The following is a 17,409-nucleotide window of genomic DNA, read 5'->3' on the forward strand; positions in this document are numbered from 1 at the left end:
ATCTAGCACCTCACCACCACATCTGCCGTCCATGTGGGTTCCTCTGACGTCACACCGCCAAAGGAACCTTTCCCACTGTCTTCGCTTGGTAACTTAGTCGAACCTCCGGCCATTTCGTTTTTGTTTCCATGCGTGTGGAGCCGATTCAATGGCTTGTAATTTAACTTGTGTAAGCAGTGACGGTGTGCCTCCGTCCGTGCCCGTGTGCAGTTCAATCACCACCGGTTCTGTTGCGTTTGTGTCTACAAAGCCAGACCAGTGGTGTATTGGCGAAAACAAACCAAGGGTGAAAATGTTCACAACAAGGCCGAGCGTTGAGTGTTCAGACATCTCCATCATCTCTGGTCTCAGATGGAATGCACTTATCTGATGGCATCGCAGGGGGAAACCGCACAGAGAAATCCATTTGGGGCTGCTGGGCATCGGAGCTGTTTATCGATGGATCCTGCTGTCGTCTGGAAGATGTATGGGAGTTTATACAACACTGGAACATATTGCGAACCACTGGCATCACATGAGTGGGAGCGCCATCACTTGCACTACTATTGGTTAACCAGTCACATGTGGATGTCAGGGTAGGACAGCGGGGGCCCCTGCCTCACCTTTGACCCCTCTCCCCCCTAACTCCTCTGGAGCTTTGGCTACTCTGAGAGGTTAAGCACACTGCTAAGTACACTGCTGAGGTATACATGATCCGGCCTATCGGAATAGACCTTAGGAGCCCCTATTTAATCTGATTGATGGCTCACATTCAGCTTGGGTGGGGCAGTGTGTCCCACATCGCTCGTCAGTGAGTATCTGTTGTATTCACACGCTTGGGTGGACGTGTTCTGCAAGCTTTCCACTTTCAACTTTTGTTGGGGGAGGGGGGGTGGGGGGGATTTCAATGTAGTCTCACAGGCTGAGAAAATGGTTGGCTCTCCTTTGTATCACAGAGTGATTTGTAAAAGCACTGCAGCTGTGCCTATACTTTATCATGGCGTTAGGGTGGTGGTCGAGGCGAAAGGGGGGGGTGGAGGGACAGATGAGGTCAGTGTGGAGGGGGTCTTTCTGGCATTCAGGGGCCTCACGGGGGCCTCCCCCTCGACTGGACCTGTGCTCCGTGCTAATGGCAAATGTTTTATGGCTGCATTGCATCAATCCACAGAATAGACGATGCACGCAGATGATTGAAAGCTTTATATCGTATGTCTTCCCTTTTATTTATGCGTTTCCCTCATCTTGAGTACATCTTGAGTTATATCACCGGCAACGGGGTTCATTGATAGCCTGCTTGTTTAAATGTATCCTCCTCGCGATAAAAACAATTGACCTTTTTTCTTTTTTTCTTTGCCTCCTCCCTCCACAGCGACCAGCACTTTGTCTCCAGCGCCATCCCGGTTCCGGTCAAATCCCAGCTCAGCGTGTCGGCCGTCTCCGAGATGGGCTACCCCTGCCACACCAGCTCCCCGGAGAGGGGCCTGAGGAAGAGGGCCAGCTCCGAGACGGACAAGCTCAAGTACAAAGACGGCCCCGTGCCCGGCTACGACGCGACCATGAGGGAGCCGCCGCCCGCCGCCGGGGGCCCCGCGCCACCCTCCCCCAAACCCCTCTCCTCCTCCCTAGAAACGGCCGCACCCCTAGTGCGCACCGTGACGGAGAGTCTGGAGGTCAAGAAGCAGGGAGGGAGGGAGGGATCCGGAGACGAGGCGGGCGAGTGTGTCGGGGAGGAGGAAGTAGCGGCGGCGGTGGCGGCGGCGGCGGTGGCGGTGGTGGTGGTGGCGGCGACGGAGCAGCAAGGAAGCAGCGAAAGACGGGTCCAAGGCAACGAGGGAACGATGGAGGAAGGAAGGGAGATGGAGGAGCCGGGGACAACCGGCGGCACCGTTGACCCGAATCACGCCGCGCAGGCTGGGGTCGAGGCCCTCACGGAGGAGGAGGAGCAGGAGCAGGCGGAGCCCGCCGGTCAGCCGACAGGGGCCATGAACGGCTCACTGACCCCGGGACAGGGCCTGGCCGGCGGGCCCGACTGCTCAGTCCCGGACCTGCGCTGCTCGGTGGAGCAGGCGGAGGAGATCATGGGCACGGAGGCCACGGGGCTGGGGCTGCGGCTGGGCCTGGGCGGCGGCGGCAGTGGCGGCGGCGGCGGCGGCGGGGCGCGGCTGGACGACTACCCCTGCATACCGGTGGAGCCGGCGGTCGCCGTGGAGTGCGACGAGCAGGTGCTGGGGGAGCTGGACGCCGCCGGCTTCGAGGAGTTCTCCCGCCGCATCTACGCTCTGAACGAGAACATGCCCAGCTTCCGCCGGCCGCGCAAGAACTCCGACAAGTGAGGCGGAGAGCGGCGGAGAGCGGCGGAGAGCGGCGGAGAGCGGCGGAGAGCGGCGGAGCCGAGCGACGGAGGAGGACGCGAGGGAGGGGACCCCGGGGTTGGTCATCCAGGGTCCCGGACGTCACGGCGGGGTCGGTGGACCTGCGTTGAGAAAGGCGACGGCCCCCCAGCGTGGACTCCCTGTTTCATGCATCATAGCGTCAAAACACACAGGAACTATACTGAGACGACGACCACTTTGCACTTCTTGTATAGCTTCTACAGTAATTCCTTCAATATAATGCAGTTTAACGCAGTATTGGGTCAGTAATCAAAGAAAATATATATTTTATTTTTTTGCCCTTTATTTATCTATTTCTTTTCTAAAGTATTTTTTATCCTTTTTTTTTTCTTTTTTTCTATAGATCAAAGAAATTATCCCTAAGAGATTGATTAGAGACTGTAGCTGTAGCTGTTACCCCAAACCTGTGGTTTTTAGCTTCATTAATGACGTATAACTTTGCCACTAACGTAAAGCAGCAACCACTTCAATGATGGCTGTACCTTGTGTCAGGAGAACAACATGAGAGGATTCCTTCATCCTAGTTTGTTGTTCTTCTCCAGTCCCAACTGTAGCTTCCTTTTTTCTTCTTTCCACCACAAAACTGCTGGGCATTGATCGTCGCATAAAGGTCACAAGATAGCCCTCACCCAGCGGTGAAGAAGCAACTCTACGTGGCCTCGCTCGCTGAAAGCTCAGGTGGCAGTCAGTCGGAGGATTAGGGGTTCCTCTGTGAGGTCTGAAGCTGTTACAGTTTATGGGTGGTTCAACAAGCTCAGGACTGGAACATTACCTCGATGATACCGTACAATGCTGAATAACAAGCCCAATGCATAGAGAAAGAAAGCTAAATATTCGAGATCCTGTGTCTGTGGAGCACTATTGAAAGAGGTTTAAAGCTCTTGAATTAGATACTACCTGACTGAGCTCAAACACAAGGCCCCACTGATACCAATACTTGTGCTTTTCAACTGTAGATGCAAATATCACTCAGATGCTTCCCACTACCCAGGCCTTTGTTCTGCTTGTGCGTGTGTGTGTGTGTGTGTGCGTGCGTGTGTGTGCGTGTGCGTGTGTGCAAGAATGTGTGCGCGTGTTCCCACCAATGACCTTTTGGGACAGTGTTGGCCAGTCGATCCAGTGCCTGATGATTTCAAAGTGAGGTGGGAGGTCGACCAAACACTTGACACATTATTAACTGTCCTACACTGCATTTCCCAGCCACCCAGGGTCCACCGGTGGGCAACGGCTCCACATTGTCTCCTACTTCTCCATAGACATCAGCACATGGCAGGGAACGGCGCAATGTTACGTTCATTCTTTTCCATCCTCGACTTTGTTTTCCCATGTTCACCTTTTTTGCGTAGATCTTAGGATTTTAATATCAATGTTAATGTCAATGTGTCACATTTGCCCAGTTTACCGGAACCCCAAACAATACTGTTGTAATTACCTGTGTGTACTCTATTCAGATGTCCCTCTCAGGCTTCACATGTTAAAAGCAAGAATGTGATTTAACTCGCACCCCACCACCCCTCAGGACATCTACATGTTATTAATGAACTTGCATTCTTGGACTGGTATCCATTAGCAAATATTCCCTTCTATTTATCTCCCTCGGCGACCATGTGCGTCTTCTTTCAAAGGAAGTTGATATTCCACCATTTTCTTTTTTCCCCTTTCCCCGTGCACAGGGGAAGTCATTAATTCATATTGTAATGGCAACACACATCACCAGTCCTATATACTACATGAATGAACCACGGAATGTTTTTATTGGATGGGGTCTGAGGCGTGCCCGCAGCCGATTGGTCAGGTGCCGTGACGAACCAGATGGAGTCCTCATTAGGATCAACAGACTCATTACCATGTAATACTGCTTTACCGTAACTGACCATTTCTGTATATGTATATATACATATATATATGTGTATATATATATACATACACACACTTTTCTATGGAGGGTGATTTGTTATTAAAGACCAGCCATTGGCACGGATGCATCTTGCTTGTACTTTTTCTTCTCTAGAAAGGTATCTATGTTGAAAAGAGAGTACACTAATGTATATAAATTATAAATACACATTTTTTCTACCGATTTGTTCCACTGAAACCCAAATAATGTCCTTTTCAAACATGTAGTCTACTTAGTTCTGTCAGACAGACACACGTATAATGATTTAGATCAATCTTTCTATGGGTTATTGTCATGGTGTGATAATGGTTTTCTAAATGGCAAAAAAACAACTCTAAAGTAGTAGTATGAGGCAATCAATTGTCTGGTTTACAGCGGTTATCTTGGACAGAAATGGAGCGGTCTTCTAGGCCAGACCCAGGCCTAACCTTTTAAGCTCTATCCATCTGAACAAATGGCTCAATTCTCCAGATGGAAAGGTGACCAGAGGCTATTCCTTCTATGTTTTCCTCATAATATCTATTATCTATGCCATACTAGAGAATGGATATTATGGATATTATGGAGAAGCCAAAGATATCCTCTATACTTGCATTCATACTGAAATGGAAGCAGAGATACATCTTAAAATACATTTTTTTAAGTTTGACTGGTTTTTGTGGCACTAGCCGTTTACAAAGTGAATACACAACGTTTAAATCACAACGTTTAAATCACAACAAAGTTCTCGATTTCGCCTTCCCCTCCGGTGTAGCACACCACCACAGCCACAACGTCAACCAGAATGTATTTACCGTGTTCTATAGCTAACGTCGCTGCTTAGATTTCCTTGACAAGTCGAGGTAAACAGCAGAAGTCCGGGCAGAGCCTCTATACGCTCCATCGTTTTACATCGTCATAAGGAACACAGAAAAAAGGACGAGACCCTCTTATGCCATTTTCCTTTTTACATAAATCCATGTAGATATTGTACATAATGTTTAAAAAGTTTATTATAAAAAATAAAACTTTAATATAAGGACAGAAAAGTGTTCTGGTCAGATGAGATTTCCTTTCCCTGTTTGTGATTTTAACACGGCCTGTGGATCTCATCTCAGTTTTAACTCTAATGCCCGGATTGGGCCAGTTTTACTGTCTCTGTCGCAGTTTTACTGGCGATCTCAGCCAAAGATGGCTGAGATCCCCTCCGCCTTTCTCCAAAACGGTCAGTCTGGGAACCACCTGGCGTCATTAAAGCACACACGGGGCTCCATCTGAGCCCAGGACCTGATGTGAACCACATCTCTCTGAATCAATGAAATCCAACCCCCTGCTTATCTTTATTTCATTATGCAAATAACCTCCCCAGCATTATCCAACTAGGTTGTTTTCCTCCATGTCTGGGGGATAATGTCTCAGTCTATTTACAATAAGCTCCCGACCACTCAATCCGCCTCAATCGAAGATAACAGCCTTCTCCGGCTTTTCGCTTCGTTCACCTCCCTCTATAACGTTCTCAAGTACGGTTTGGACTGTATTTTCTTTCATCCACCTTCAGCCCAGCTACGAGTACGTCTGTGTGCATTAGTACGTTCACGGCCGATGAATCGCTGCCCTCGGTGCGCAGCGGTTCTCCAGACTCACGTGAAGTCGTGTTCCTGTGCTCCTGGAGCCCGTAAGCCTGCGGTCTCCCCGGTCGCACGGTGACCGTGCACTCACCACTAAGCCCCTTCAGGTGTCGAAAGGGCCGCGACGGAAAGAGGCCTCAGCCTTCTCACACCTCCCCCAGCCCCCCTCTCCCTCAGGGAATGTCACCTTAAGCGGTCAGCGAGAGAGCGGCGGGGACAGGGTGGGAGTCTGAGGCCTCTTGCCGTCTTAACTGCCCCCATTTGATGGATTGACACCTGTGTGCGAGAGAGAGAGAGAGAGAGAGAGGGGAGGGGGGGGCACGATGTCGTTATGGCAACTGGACCCGGATGTTGATTACAAAGGTGGCAAGGGGCTCCACGACAGGTGCATAAGGCACCTTTTTTGTTGTTGTTGCATTTCACCCAATACCTGGTGGTGGACGGCCGACCAAAAGGCAGCAGAATGTGTGTTGGGTGCTGGATCGGGGCGTGCGGGTGGCGGGCTTAAGCCCCACCACACCATCAGAAGAGTTTTATTTCCCTGTTCACCCCCCCCCACCCCCGGCTACGCTATGCCGCTATGCCGGAGCCCACATGCAAGATAGCAGAGCCCTGGGTTGTCACATCTACTGCACTGCTCTCCATCAGAAACACCTCACAAAGTACACACTGGATCCAACGCCAGGGGCCTCACTGCTCAGCCCCGTGTCCCTCGCCTTCAGGGTAGTGTATAGCTGTGTGTGTGTGTAAAACCTATTTTCTTTTCCTCCTTTTCATTTCCCATAGGGCAGTGAATGCACAGATGATCCTATCTCTGGATAATTTAATCAGAGCGACTAGCTGCCAATTTGAATTTTCGTCAAAATATACCTGTTTTTAATTCCCTTTTCGGGGGACCCCATCGTATTTGAAACAGAATTCCTCATTGTTTGGTCTCCCTGGTCACCAGAGTGGATGAAGAGCGTGGGCCTCAGGGAAATGGAGTCCACCATGCGAGTGAACGCAGCGAGGCCTGTACCTCATCACACTGACCCGCCGCTGCTCCACAAGCCGCGGAGGTCCCACTGGTCGCTCTGCTGATCACCTGGTCCGCCTCCCCTCCCTGTTTGCTTACTGTGTATCAGCACACATCCTCTGGATAATCAGGACTGAACCACGCAGCTCCATAACGTGATCCACACATTGTACTCTCTCCAGTCGATGACCTCATACAAACCAGAGCCATATGGAACAAATTTCAGCAACGCAACACAAGAATCGAGTAGAAGCGAGAGACGCCAAAAACAGCCAACACCTGAAGATTAATTTCCTTTGCAGGCAATAAGAGTGCTATTATCGTGAAATTGGTGTAATTCTATGACATAACCCGGAGCTGATCGCGTCCCGAACATGGATGTAGTAACATGTCAAGTGTGCCGACAGGGCTGAGAAACGTGCGTTGATCGCTCTGATGTTACACTTCAGAATGACGCAACTCAAAACACTCGGAGCCCTCTGATCCTATCGCCCAGCAAAGAGGTGTACAAAGTGGCTCACACCAACAAGCAGAGCTGAAACTCAATACGACCACTCGGGTGAAGCTGTGCAGAATGCTGCTGAGACATATCGCTGCGAGGGGTTTTGTCTGGAGAATGGAAAATGAGGTCTTACAATTATTCTAAAAAAAGTTTTTCATTATTATTTTTGGGAGGTTTTGGCGTGGATTATCTGTCAGTCTGTGATATAATTACGTTCATAAATCCTAAATCTAAATTCAGGCCAATCACAAACCAGCACTTTGAATGAACACTTCAAAATATGCCTGTTTAACTTCCCTCCATCTGTAAGATTCGAACAAGGAACTTTTTTTATTTAATTATCAAATGTTTTTTGTGTGTAATATCTTTTCATTAGAAAGCACATGACAAAGATACACTGACGTCAGCGGTGTTGCCTCAGGACCAATGGAAGTCTTGTCAATCTGCGCCATCGCTGAACATAATGATTACACTGGACAGATAACAGGCCTGGACGGCGTCTAACTGTTCCTCTGAACGCCCAGACTCAAGAAAACACTCTTATTATTCATTAGCAAGCAGAGACCTTATACTGCTATATATTACACTGTACCACTGCTTATGGCTGGATTACAGACCCTATATGGGGATTGAGGAGGCTGGGTTACAAGCGCAGGGGGAGCACTAGCATCTTGTGGTGTCCTGACTCTTAAGTGCAGGACCAGGCCCCAAAGAACGGCCTGGCTTAGCCCATGCAGCCATGTGTCCACACAGCCCTGGTAACACCGTGCACTGTGCACGGTAACCTGCTCAGCTGCTGAAGCCATCTCAGCATCCAGCAGCGTCTACCTGTCTGGAAGGAAGAAAACCTTCCTTGGAAGAAGAAGAAGAAGAAGAAAAACGTTTCAAAATGCGGACCCGGCTCCACATTTTGAAACGTTGTGATGGATTTTTCTTCTTCTTCTTCTGGTTCTTTATTTATAGCCTCAGACTTCACTCGCTCCGCGGGATCCGTGGCGTTGCTTCTCCGCGTCTGGTGAAAGGTGGCGGCGGCGGCGGCGCCGGGCAAACCTTTTACAGGGGTGTATAAAATATTAGCGTATAAAACACAAGCGCTGGGATACCACACCGAGCGTGAAGGCGACCTCATGGACCTCGTGAAAGGTAACCCGCCCGGCGGGGGGGGTGATGTCATGGCGTGGAGGCTTTGAACAGCCTGTGGTAGATGCGTGCAGTAAGGGGGTGGCGTGGCGGTGACGTCGCCCCTCACCGACACCTGACATGTTACACGAGCACGTCAGGCGATCAATCTTCCCGGGGACAATGGGGCCTGAATCATACAGCTACACACCCGCAAGCCAACAATGGCAGTAACAATAGCAGCAGAAAAGGCCGCACCTTGACACCAAAGGAAGGATTAAGTTCTGGACCGGAAGACTATTTTAATGGCGTTGGTGTTTTACATGTGTATCTGAGGTGTTGGTCCATTCAAGGTGCATCTGTTCACCGGTTTCACATGCACACTCTGGTGAGTGAGACGCTGGTGCTTGGGTCATGGCTCATGGCTCATGGCGATGGGGAACAATAGAAGTACCGCTTCTGACGACGCATTACGTACCGTCGCGAGACTTCTGCACAGCTCCGGAGCAAATGTAAAGTCTGGAGGGCCTGCCTGTGCCATGAATAATATTATGTTGCCGGCCGTGTTGACATGTCGGAGCGAGGGATTGGCAGGCTTGGTTGTGTAAAAGATACATCAGCCCGGTTGTGAGACTGGGCTCCGACGTAGACCTGTAATACATACCCTCTGGTGTGTTGTCTGACGGTGGGTCTGGGTCCAGTTGGTGGGGGGGGGGGTGTTTCCCCAAGGGGAAGGAAACGCTGTCGCCATTACTGACCCATTACCTCACAACCAACCCGAGACTAATGAGGAGCGGATACAGATGGACAGGTGGAGGGTTGGACGGACATGCACACTGATAGAGAGACGGACTGCGGAAGGGCTGACAGTTGAGTAGACAGACAGACAGACGGACTGACCAAAAGACAGGTAGCTAGACAGATGCATTGTACAGGCACGGACGGACGGACGGATAGACCGACAAATACATGGAGGTGCTAACTAATAAATAGACAGGTAGACAAAATAGACTTCCTGACAAAAACAGGGAGACAGACACAGATGAACGCCCAGACAGACATACTTCCATCCAGAGAGGTAGACAATCACAGATGAACAGCCAGAGAGGTGGACAGATGTACAGTTGAACGGCCAGGCAGACAGTGTCAGGGAGACAGATATACAGATGAACGGCCAGGCAGACAGAGTCAGGGAGACAGACAAACAACCAGACTGGGAGAGGATCCTCTTGCCGAGACCAAAGCCACATCCTGTTGTGTGAACCTCGTAGCCCCGGTCCCCCACACCTGGCCAACCGCAGGCTCTCCTCCTCCGCCTCCTCGCGGTAATGCAACACATGTGGAGGCGTCACAAGCGCCCGTCCAACACCAGCGCTCATCCGGGAAGCTCTTAAAACATTGTTGGGAGCCATTAAGGATGTTCCTGTTGGCTAATTTGCTCTTATTAGCCTTGCATCTGAGATGTGGTGGGGAGATTAATCTTTATAGACCCCTCTGTTCTCCCTCCGGACCCTGGGGGAGCCACAGGGGGACATCTCTTCACAGGCCAGGGAGAACATGAACAAGAGGAGGAAGACGGAAGGTGAGAGAGAGAAGGACTAATGGAGGGCCAATCCGTTTTTTTTATGTGGGAGCTTGAGGCCAAACCGTGTGTGTGTGTGTGTGTGTGTGTGTGTCGGCTGTGTGTTTGTGCTTCTGCGTGTGTACGTGTGTTATTAAGGAAATCCACTTGAGCGGCCAGTAGTGGAGGTGGGATTACCAGGGATTGAGGTCAGTCTGGAAGCCCCTTTCTCAAAAGAAAAGAAGACAAAAAGTACATATAAAGCGTCTGCCAGGAGACTAAACTAAACCAGCCCCTTGGCGGCATCTAGAGTCCAGGAGCTTTTCCCTCTCCGCTAAAGTGGAGCGGCTCTCTGTGGGCATGGAGACAGCAAACATCAGTCCTGTAGAGGGATACTGAACCAGTGAGAACTGAGCCTCACCGTTGCCTGAGACTATGGAGCAAAATTGAGTCTTTGTTGTGTTCCTATTTTTCCCCTCTTGTTCTCGCTGCTGTACACCCGCCTGCATAACGTCCCCCCCGCCACTCCCCCTCGTTCAGTGATTCCATAAGCTCCAGAATATGGATGATCCATCCCAAACGTCCCACCACACTCCACACTCCCCTTCCAAATCGTGTGCTTTGAGACACGGCCGCCATATTGGTTTGTGTTGTAATATTCACCACAAACCATTAATTCACATGTCGGCTTCAATTCAGTTAAATCCGCTCTGGTGCTGTCTGTCCGCTCGCCAGAGTTCAGCGCTTCCCGGTCTTCTCGGGGACAGCTCCTAGTACCCCTATCCCCTCCTCCGGGCTATCTGTCTCCTGCAGGGAGGATAAGACGAGAAGGCCTCCGTGATTAATGACTCAGACGTCCCGAACAGTCACACCGCTAATTATTGTTCCAATTTCGTTTGTGTTGCCTTGTTTTAGTAGCGAGGTTAGCCGGTTGTGGAATTTCCTGTTTTTTTCACGGAGTCCAAAGTCTCTGATGTGAGAGGACTACGCCAAGGACCAATCACAAGTGTGTCTTTGTTCATTCTTTGTCCATGTTCATTCATAGATATGGATCCATTGGCCCGACATCAACCAGTCGGACGTGTTTTGTTTCATTAAGGTCAGAAGTTACTAACAAGTAATAAACCCGTCTTGATACTGCATTCTGTGTTCCCTTGCACGTGTTGGGCGAGTGTGTTAATGGGTACTGTGTGTGTGTGTATGCTTGTGTGTGTGAGTAGCTTGAAACTATTTAAAGAGGGAGCCACATAGGCAGCCAAAGTTTGGCAGATGAAAAAATGAAACTAAATTTGCTGCTAATTGTCGCCATGGTTCAGCTCCCACGGTGGTAATTTGGACTATTACAACATCAACGCTGCTATTTATTTTTTATTATCCCAATCTTTCACTCGTGTCATTAATTGGATGTTTTCTCGATTGTCATACTCACAGAGCGTTCCTTTGACATAATTTTCCCCCTCTAAATGTGATGAATACATAAAACTCTTGGATCAAACCCGACGACTACGTGCCAGATTTACTTGCTGTGGGCTTTTCATTGGACGTTGATGCAGATACGGGGAAACACATTACACATAGGTCTCTATAAGAATGATTCGTCAATGAGCAGCAATAAATCCGGACGGGGATATTAGACCATAAAATAATATGCCATCTTTAATGTAGTATATGCATTATACAAGTTATTCCGAGTTTGGCTTTGGAACGTGGCATGGCACACTGGTCCCATTCACTTTCAATTATACTGCTTTATTACACAGAATCTCACAGAGACGGAACACATACATGAACCGCCACACCCTGTTTCTGCTGCTGTATGTATTGGTTCTTCACACAGTTATATTATATACTAACATTAACTTAGCACTTCAACCCTCAAACAAATCAAACCCTGCTTGGAAGATTTATTTCTCCTCTATCCCCTATCACCACACTCCCAAACAAAAACAAAAAAATACTAATAGCTCTTTATTGGCTGTGGCTACTTTTGTTAAGCAGGTTATTTTAGCTTCAGCTACTGAGCTTTAGCTACCGTTTCTAACAGGTTCTCAATGATACTAAAGATATGTATTATTTTATAAATATTATTATGCAATTCTCTTCAATGTGCTAGTACTATAGTACTATAGTTGGTTAGTTTGGTATCCATGGAGTCCCACCATACCCTTAGCGTAAACTGGTGTGGAGCTCGTGCACATCAGGAAGAGACGTATCCGTGCAGTCCCAGTCTCTCTCCTTTCGTCACTCGAGCCTCACTGCTGGTTCTGGGCTCCCTTCCAGAAGGGTTTCAGAAAAAAACAACTATTGTTCTGAAGTTCTGGGACGGTTGGGAATTGTCCAAGATGCTATGCCTGTAAATGCTCACAATGAGCGTTTTATTCTTTTACGATTGATTCGTCAAAAGCGAATCCAAATGCGTCTACCGTATGTGAGTCTACAACGTAGATGTTTGATATGCATCTGATAGGGACAAAAATGAGACATATAATATACGTGACTTAAACTAACTTCGGCCCCTAGACAGGAGATACTTTAAAGGAATTTATAATACTGAATAGAGTGGAGGATTCGAGCCACCGCCATCAGGATCGCAAAATGTATTTGTGTTTACTCCTTTATGAAAATCATGTGTGTGTGTGTATGTGTGTGCGTGTGTGCGTGTGTGTGTGTGTGTGTGTGCGTGTGTGTGTGTAATATAAACATCCTTTTCCGGATTTTATTTGTCATTTCTCATTTCATCAGCACATTACATTTTATTGGCTGCGTGCACTTCTCATAATCATTTCACAGAGGTCCTCTTAGGACCAGATGTCTAATCTGTTCACGGCCGTTTTGTTTTCTCCTTGTCGAAATGATTATGATGCCGGAACATAAACACCGCTCTATAATTGTCAGTATGAATATCACACGTGTCGACTGTCGACAGCCATCTCTCCATGATCATAGCACCAAGCAGGGGGGCGGTGGGGGGGGAGACAGAACTGAGTACACACAGGAGGTGAAAACTGTAGCTCATTTAATTTTATGATCTCAACATTCAGCACCGTTCTTATGAGGAAAAGCTTCAAGGACACACCCGGCCAAAAGGCTCTGGGTTCGATCCCCCGATGCCCGCAGTCTACCTGTAGATATCAGTGAACACAATGCCTGACCCCTACCTGCTCGTTACTGAGTGACTAGTGACTCATAACTAGTTAGCGGTACGTTAAACACATGCAATAGATCCTTCCTTGTTGTGTAACTTGGAGGGAACTGTTTTGGTTCCATCATGATATTCCAGTGCTGGTGGTGGTGCTGGTGGTGCTGGTGGTGGTGTGGGTTGGTAAGTAACATGGCTGGCCTTTGGAGATGCTCCTCCAGAAGTCAGATCCAGTTCCTCCCACTGTACTGCCACAACGACATCCATCGCTTCCTTGACAAGCCTCTCCTGGAGTGGGCCCTAGACTAATGTTGTTATATAATGTTATTTATAATGTTGTTATAATTTCTGGGAGGCGGTGGTGGTGGTGGGGCCCGAGGAACCTTGAAACCTCCAAATTAGAAGTGTTTTACAAAACAAGCCACTGCCACAACACTAAACAAACCCATTTGACTTAATTTTGTGTGATGCTGTGCAGAATCACATGGGCCTCAACCTTCTTGGCAGTCCGTTGGATATTAGTGCCAAGGTGTCCCCGGTGATTGTGGAAGTTCAGTTCTGGTGGGCCAGATAAAACAATCTCACATGTAGAATATTAAGGCTGAGGAAACTTTTTTGGAGACATGCAACATTTAATGCCTGCCAGATGGACCGGGAAGAGTTTCAAAGCCTGTGCGCCTAGTCCCGGGTTATTCAATAAGATATGGGAGCGGGATGTTACCAAAGAGCTAAGCAAAAGGAAGGATTCCAGCCTACATGAATAGCTGTGTAAAGCCCTTCCTGCTGCCTGTCACTGGGGCTTCTGGAGGGCCCCCCTCTTCCCACCCCATCCCCTGGTTAAAAGACGAAGCACAGACTTCACCGTGAAGACATTCCTCCTTTCGAAATATACCGAAAACTATCTGATCGCCATTCTTGTATACTGAGGGCCTGCTAGATTCAATATACGTTTTTTTTTTTTTGGGGGGGGGGGGGGGGGGGGGGTTTAACCGCGAAGACCAACACTCTTTTAGACGAGCCATTGTTCCGTGGACATTGCGGTGCCTTGTTGATGTAAATGGAAACCTAGAACATTCCACAGCTACTCCAGTCACACCAGTAGTCCATTAGCGGCCCTTGAAATGGATATGGTAAAATGGCGGCATTACGCTATTAACATTACCATTATTACCGGTTTAGCGCTGAAATCGGACCCAGTATCAAAGTCTGTCGTCGTTTGAAGATTAACGTCTGTTGTTAGAAGACACAAGATGATAACGTCTGTATACATATAGAAAGTACTTATTAAGTACTTTTAACATTCCTTCATATAGCAGGTAGTATCCCAATTATTACGCTGACTTATCCTAACCTAAAGAAAACGCACAGAAAAAATGTTTGGCTTTGAGGGGGTAACTGACCACGCAAAAATGGAGAAAAATGTAAAGGCGCGGTACAGAAAGAAAAATATTCAGACAAAAGTCCATCAATTGTAATGATATCTAAGAAAGTGCGAACGTGCTCACAAAGTCACAAACATGTTTTCCACCATTACACACTAGTGCATACCGTTACCAGTGTCTAACGTTCACTCGTGTTCTTCCTTATAATGCTTGGTGCATCACATTTCCCCAGCCTAGAACGATGATAAGTAGAACAAACGTCTTTTTAATTTGTAACAGGAGTGAGCCCGGTTCCATCGTCTGGATGTATTAAGCGCTTCTAATAGAGATTGATGCATTTAATCAAATGTTCCCCCTCCCTCTGGCCTTTGCCTTTCCAAGTATTTTGTTATGGTTATCATAGCAGTAATGTCTAACAATGTTGAAAAGGCATGGGAGAAATCATTTCAATCTATCAAGAGCACATTAAAGTAAATGTACACTGTTTAACCGGCCGGTCACCCATAAGTCACACGGTCCCTGTGAATCAACACTGCCCCGAATTACCGTCTGATTGCGGCCTAATGAGAAGGCCAGTTTCAGCGGTTAGCGCGCTAGATGTTTGCGTATCTTTTGCGTTGGCCTTTGCATAGCGGGTTGTGTGATTACATTAGCTGGGAGACTTCGTCATTATGAAGCCTTGACTATCATCACCAGAGGGAAAGCAAACATCGGCCAAAGAAATGGTTATTTAGCAAAAGTCTAAACTTATTTGGGTCCCAAAGATCTGGTATTTCTTAGCATACTCTTCTTTGGCTCTGTTGAACTTGGAGTTCCTTTGAGAACCTTTCGTTCTAAATAAAAACCAGCGCGTCTCGATGACTCCACGGTCATACAGCAGTGTACAAAGAAGGGTTTCAGATTGTAGTTCAAAACCCAAAGCATCCATGCTTCCGTGTCATACAAAACTGGTTATAAGCAAGTGCTTGAGCTTAAATCACCATTATCAATAGACAACAATCTAAGGGGAGAGATTTGCTACACTGACCATATTGGCAAATGAGTCAAGAGTAAGAATTCCCCCTTTTAAAGTGAGTTGTCTTGAGTGGCGCATGCTTCCGTTCCTGCCTGGCCGTACTGCATGCCGTGTGCGGCGTCAGAGTAGATTAAAGCCCATCAATCGTTCTAACCCTAACCCTCTATGTCAAAGCAAACCGGTGATGTCTTGGTTGTGCGGCTGAAATTGGGGACAAGGGTCTTCATAATGAGACGTCCCTGGTGTAGGGGTGCTGGAGGATGGGGGGCGACGGGGGCGGTGGTGGCTGGGATTTTGGAAGTGGATTCCTCAGCAAGACCCTTGCATTGGCCCTTCACAACCTACTTAAGAGGAGATGGATGAGATAGGGCTAACTCCGTCAGGGTCCTGGAGAGGTGGAGGGGGTCGGGAGTAGGGGCGGGCTGGGTTGGGTTGGGTGGGTCGGGGTGGGGTACCCCTCAGGTCAATGGGCCTCAGGCTCTGTAGGGCCTCAGGGCGGGGGGCGGACTGGTGTATTGATCCAATGATGTCTCCTTCAAGAACCTCATATCTTCTACCTGGCTAATATTGACTGCCAGATTTATATCTCCATCCTCTGATGTTTTTGCCAGGGCCATAGCAGCATCACCTTTGACCCCCATTCCCCGCTCTTTCTGATTGGAGGCATATGTGAGCTCCAGAATCGAGACTGGCCGTCCTTCCTCGTAGGAAACGACGCAGCTGTTTTAGCTGTGTTCTTTGCCGGTTCAAGGCTAACCGAATTAGCATGAAGACACACATGACTCTGTTTCGAGGTGGACTTCAAATGGACCAAACGTTTAGCCGCACGGCTAGCTCCCTGACGCGGATACCTTACATCTGTTATTGCCGATACAGTTGAACTCTTTAATCACGCCATCAATAACGCAGGAGGTTGCTTGCTCCAACTGGAGGGATCGGATGTCTATGAACGAGCTATGGCTGGAGTCCATAGCGTGGGAGCAGCTAGCGTAGCTATTCCTTCTGTCAACGGGCGAGCTAGTCCCGCGGACTGGTTTGATGTTTATGTGCCCTCTGCAAAAAAAACACAATCTATGATCTGCGTTGTTTCTAGATTACAAACGACGGACCTCAAATAATTCAGACTTACCTTTAACGGGTCCACCTTTTGATCCCGGCCAGGGCACAGACCTCACGTCCTCGTGAGGTCTGCATGATGGACGAGAATTTGAATGCAGTTGTCTCGTCATCCTAGCATGTAACAGCTGAGCTATGGGATCAAACCAATGACTGACTGAGGAAACACATGAGCCAAAACGAGGAATGACAGGATTTATATAGTGTGCCAAGGAAAGCCTGGATGACAAAAAAAAAATCTTGTATTTGAGGAAAATATTAGAAATAATACATTAATTTGTGTGTGTGTGTGTGTTCACGCTCATGCATGCGGTCATGCTCGCGTGCACGTGTGTGTGCGTGCACGCATATGGTAAGGAATACGTCAATTTCAAACTGTTGCACGGAAAACAAGCTTTCGTGGCCCTGCGGGTCCGGATGATGTGGGTGCTGTAACCGTCATAAAGGACAACATGACACCCTAATCCCGCTACAATGGAGCTAAGAATAGAAGCCAAGTGGATACTGGAGATGGGCACGAATACAAGCAACAAAAAAAGGTGGGTGTAATTGACCTTCAATGGAGACAATGGTGTATTTTAAGCCTGGACACGGCCATTACAACCTGATGGCTCAGCCTTTAACACCTCATAGAGATCACCGCCATGTGAACACCTTGTATCTCCCCAGGGCCATGTTCGGGAG

The 17,409-nt window shown here is 48.3% G+C and overlaps 1 protein-coding gene across 2 annotated transcripts in view; it reads left to right on the forward strand.

The window, feature by feature from the left end:
• uvrag (UV radiation resistance associated gene) overlaps positions 1-4,354 on the forward strand; it is a 72,546-nt gene extending 68,192 nt beyond the window's left edge. For both annotated transcript variants that reach the window (XM_084474681.1, XM_084474682.1), the window contains exon 15: positions 1,349-4,354. In XM_084474681.1, the coding sequence (XP_084330807.1) occupies positions 1,349-2,312 (964 nt within the window). In that variant the 3' untranslated portion in view covers positions 2,313-4,354. The remainder of the gene's footprint in view (positions 1-1,348) is intronic.
• The last annotated feature ends 13,055 nt before the right edge of the window (positions 4,355-17,409 follow it).

The sequence above is a fragment of the Micromesistius poutassou genome (genome assembly GCF_964030765.1).
Source record: "Micromesistius poutassou genome assembly, chromosome: 10".
Taxonomy (NCBI): Eukaryota; Metazoa; Chordata; class Actinopteri; order Gadiformes; family Gadidae; genus Micromesistius; species Micromesistius poutassou.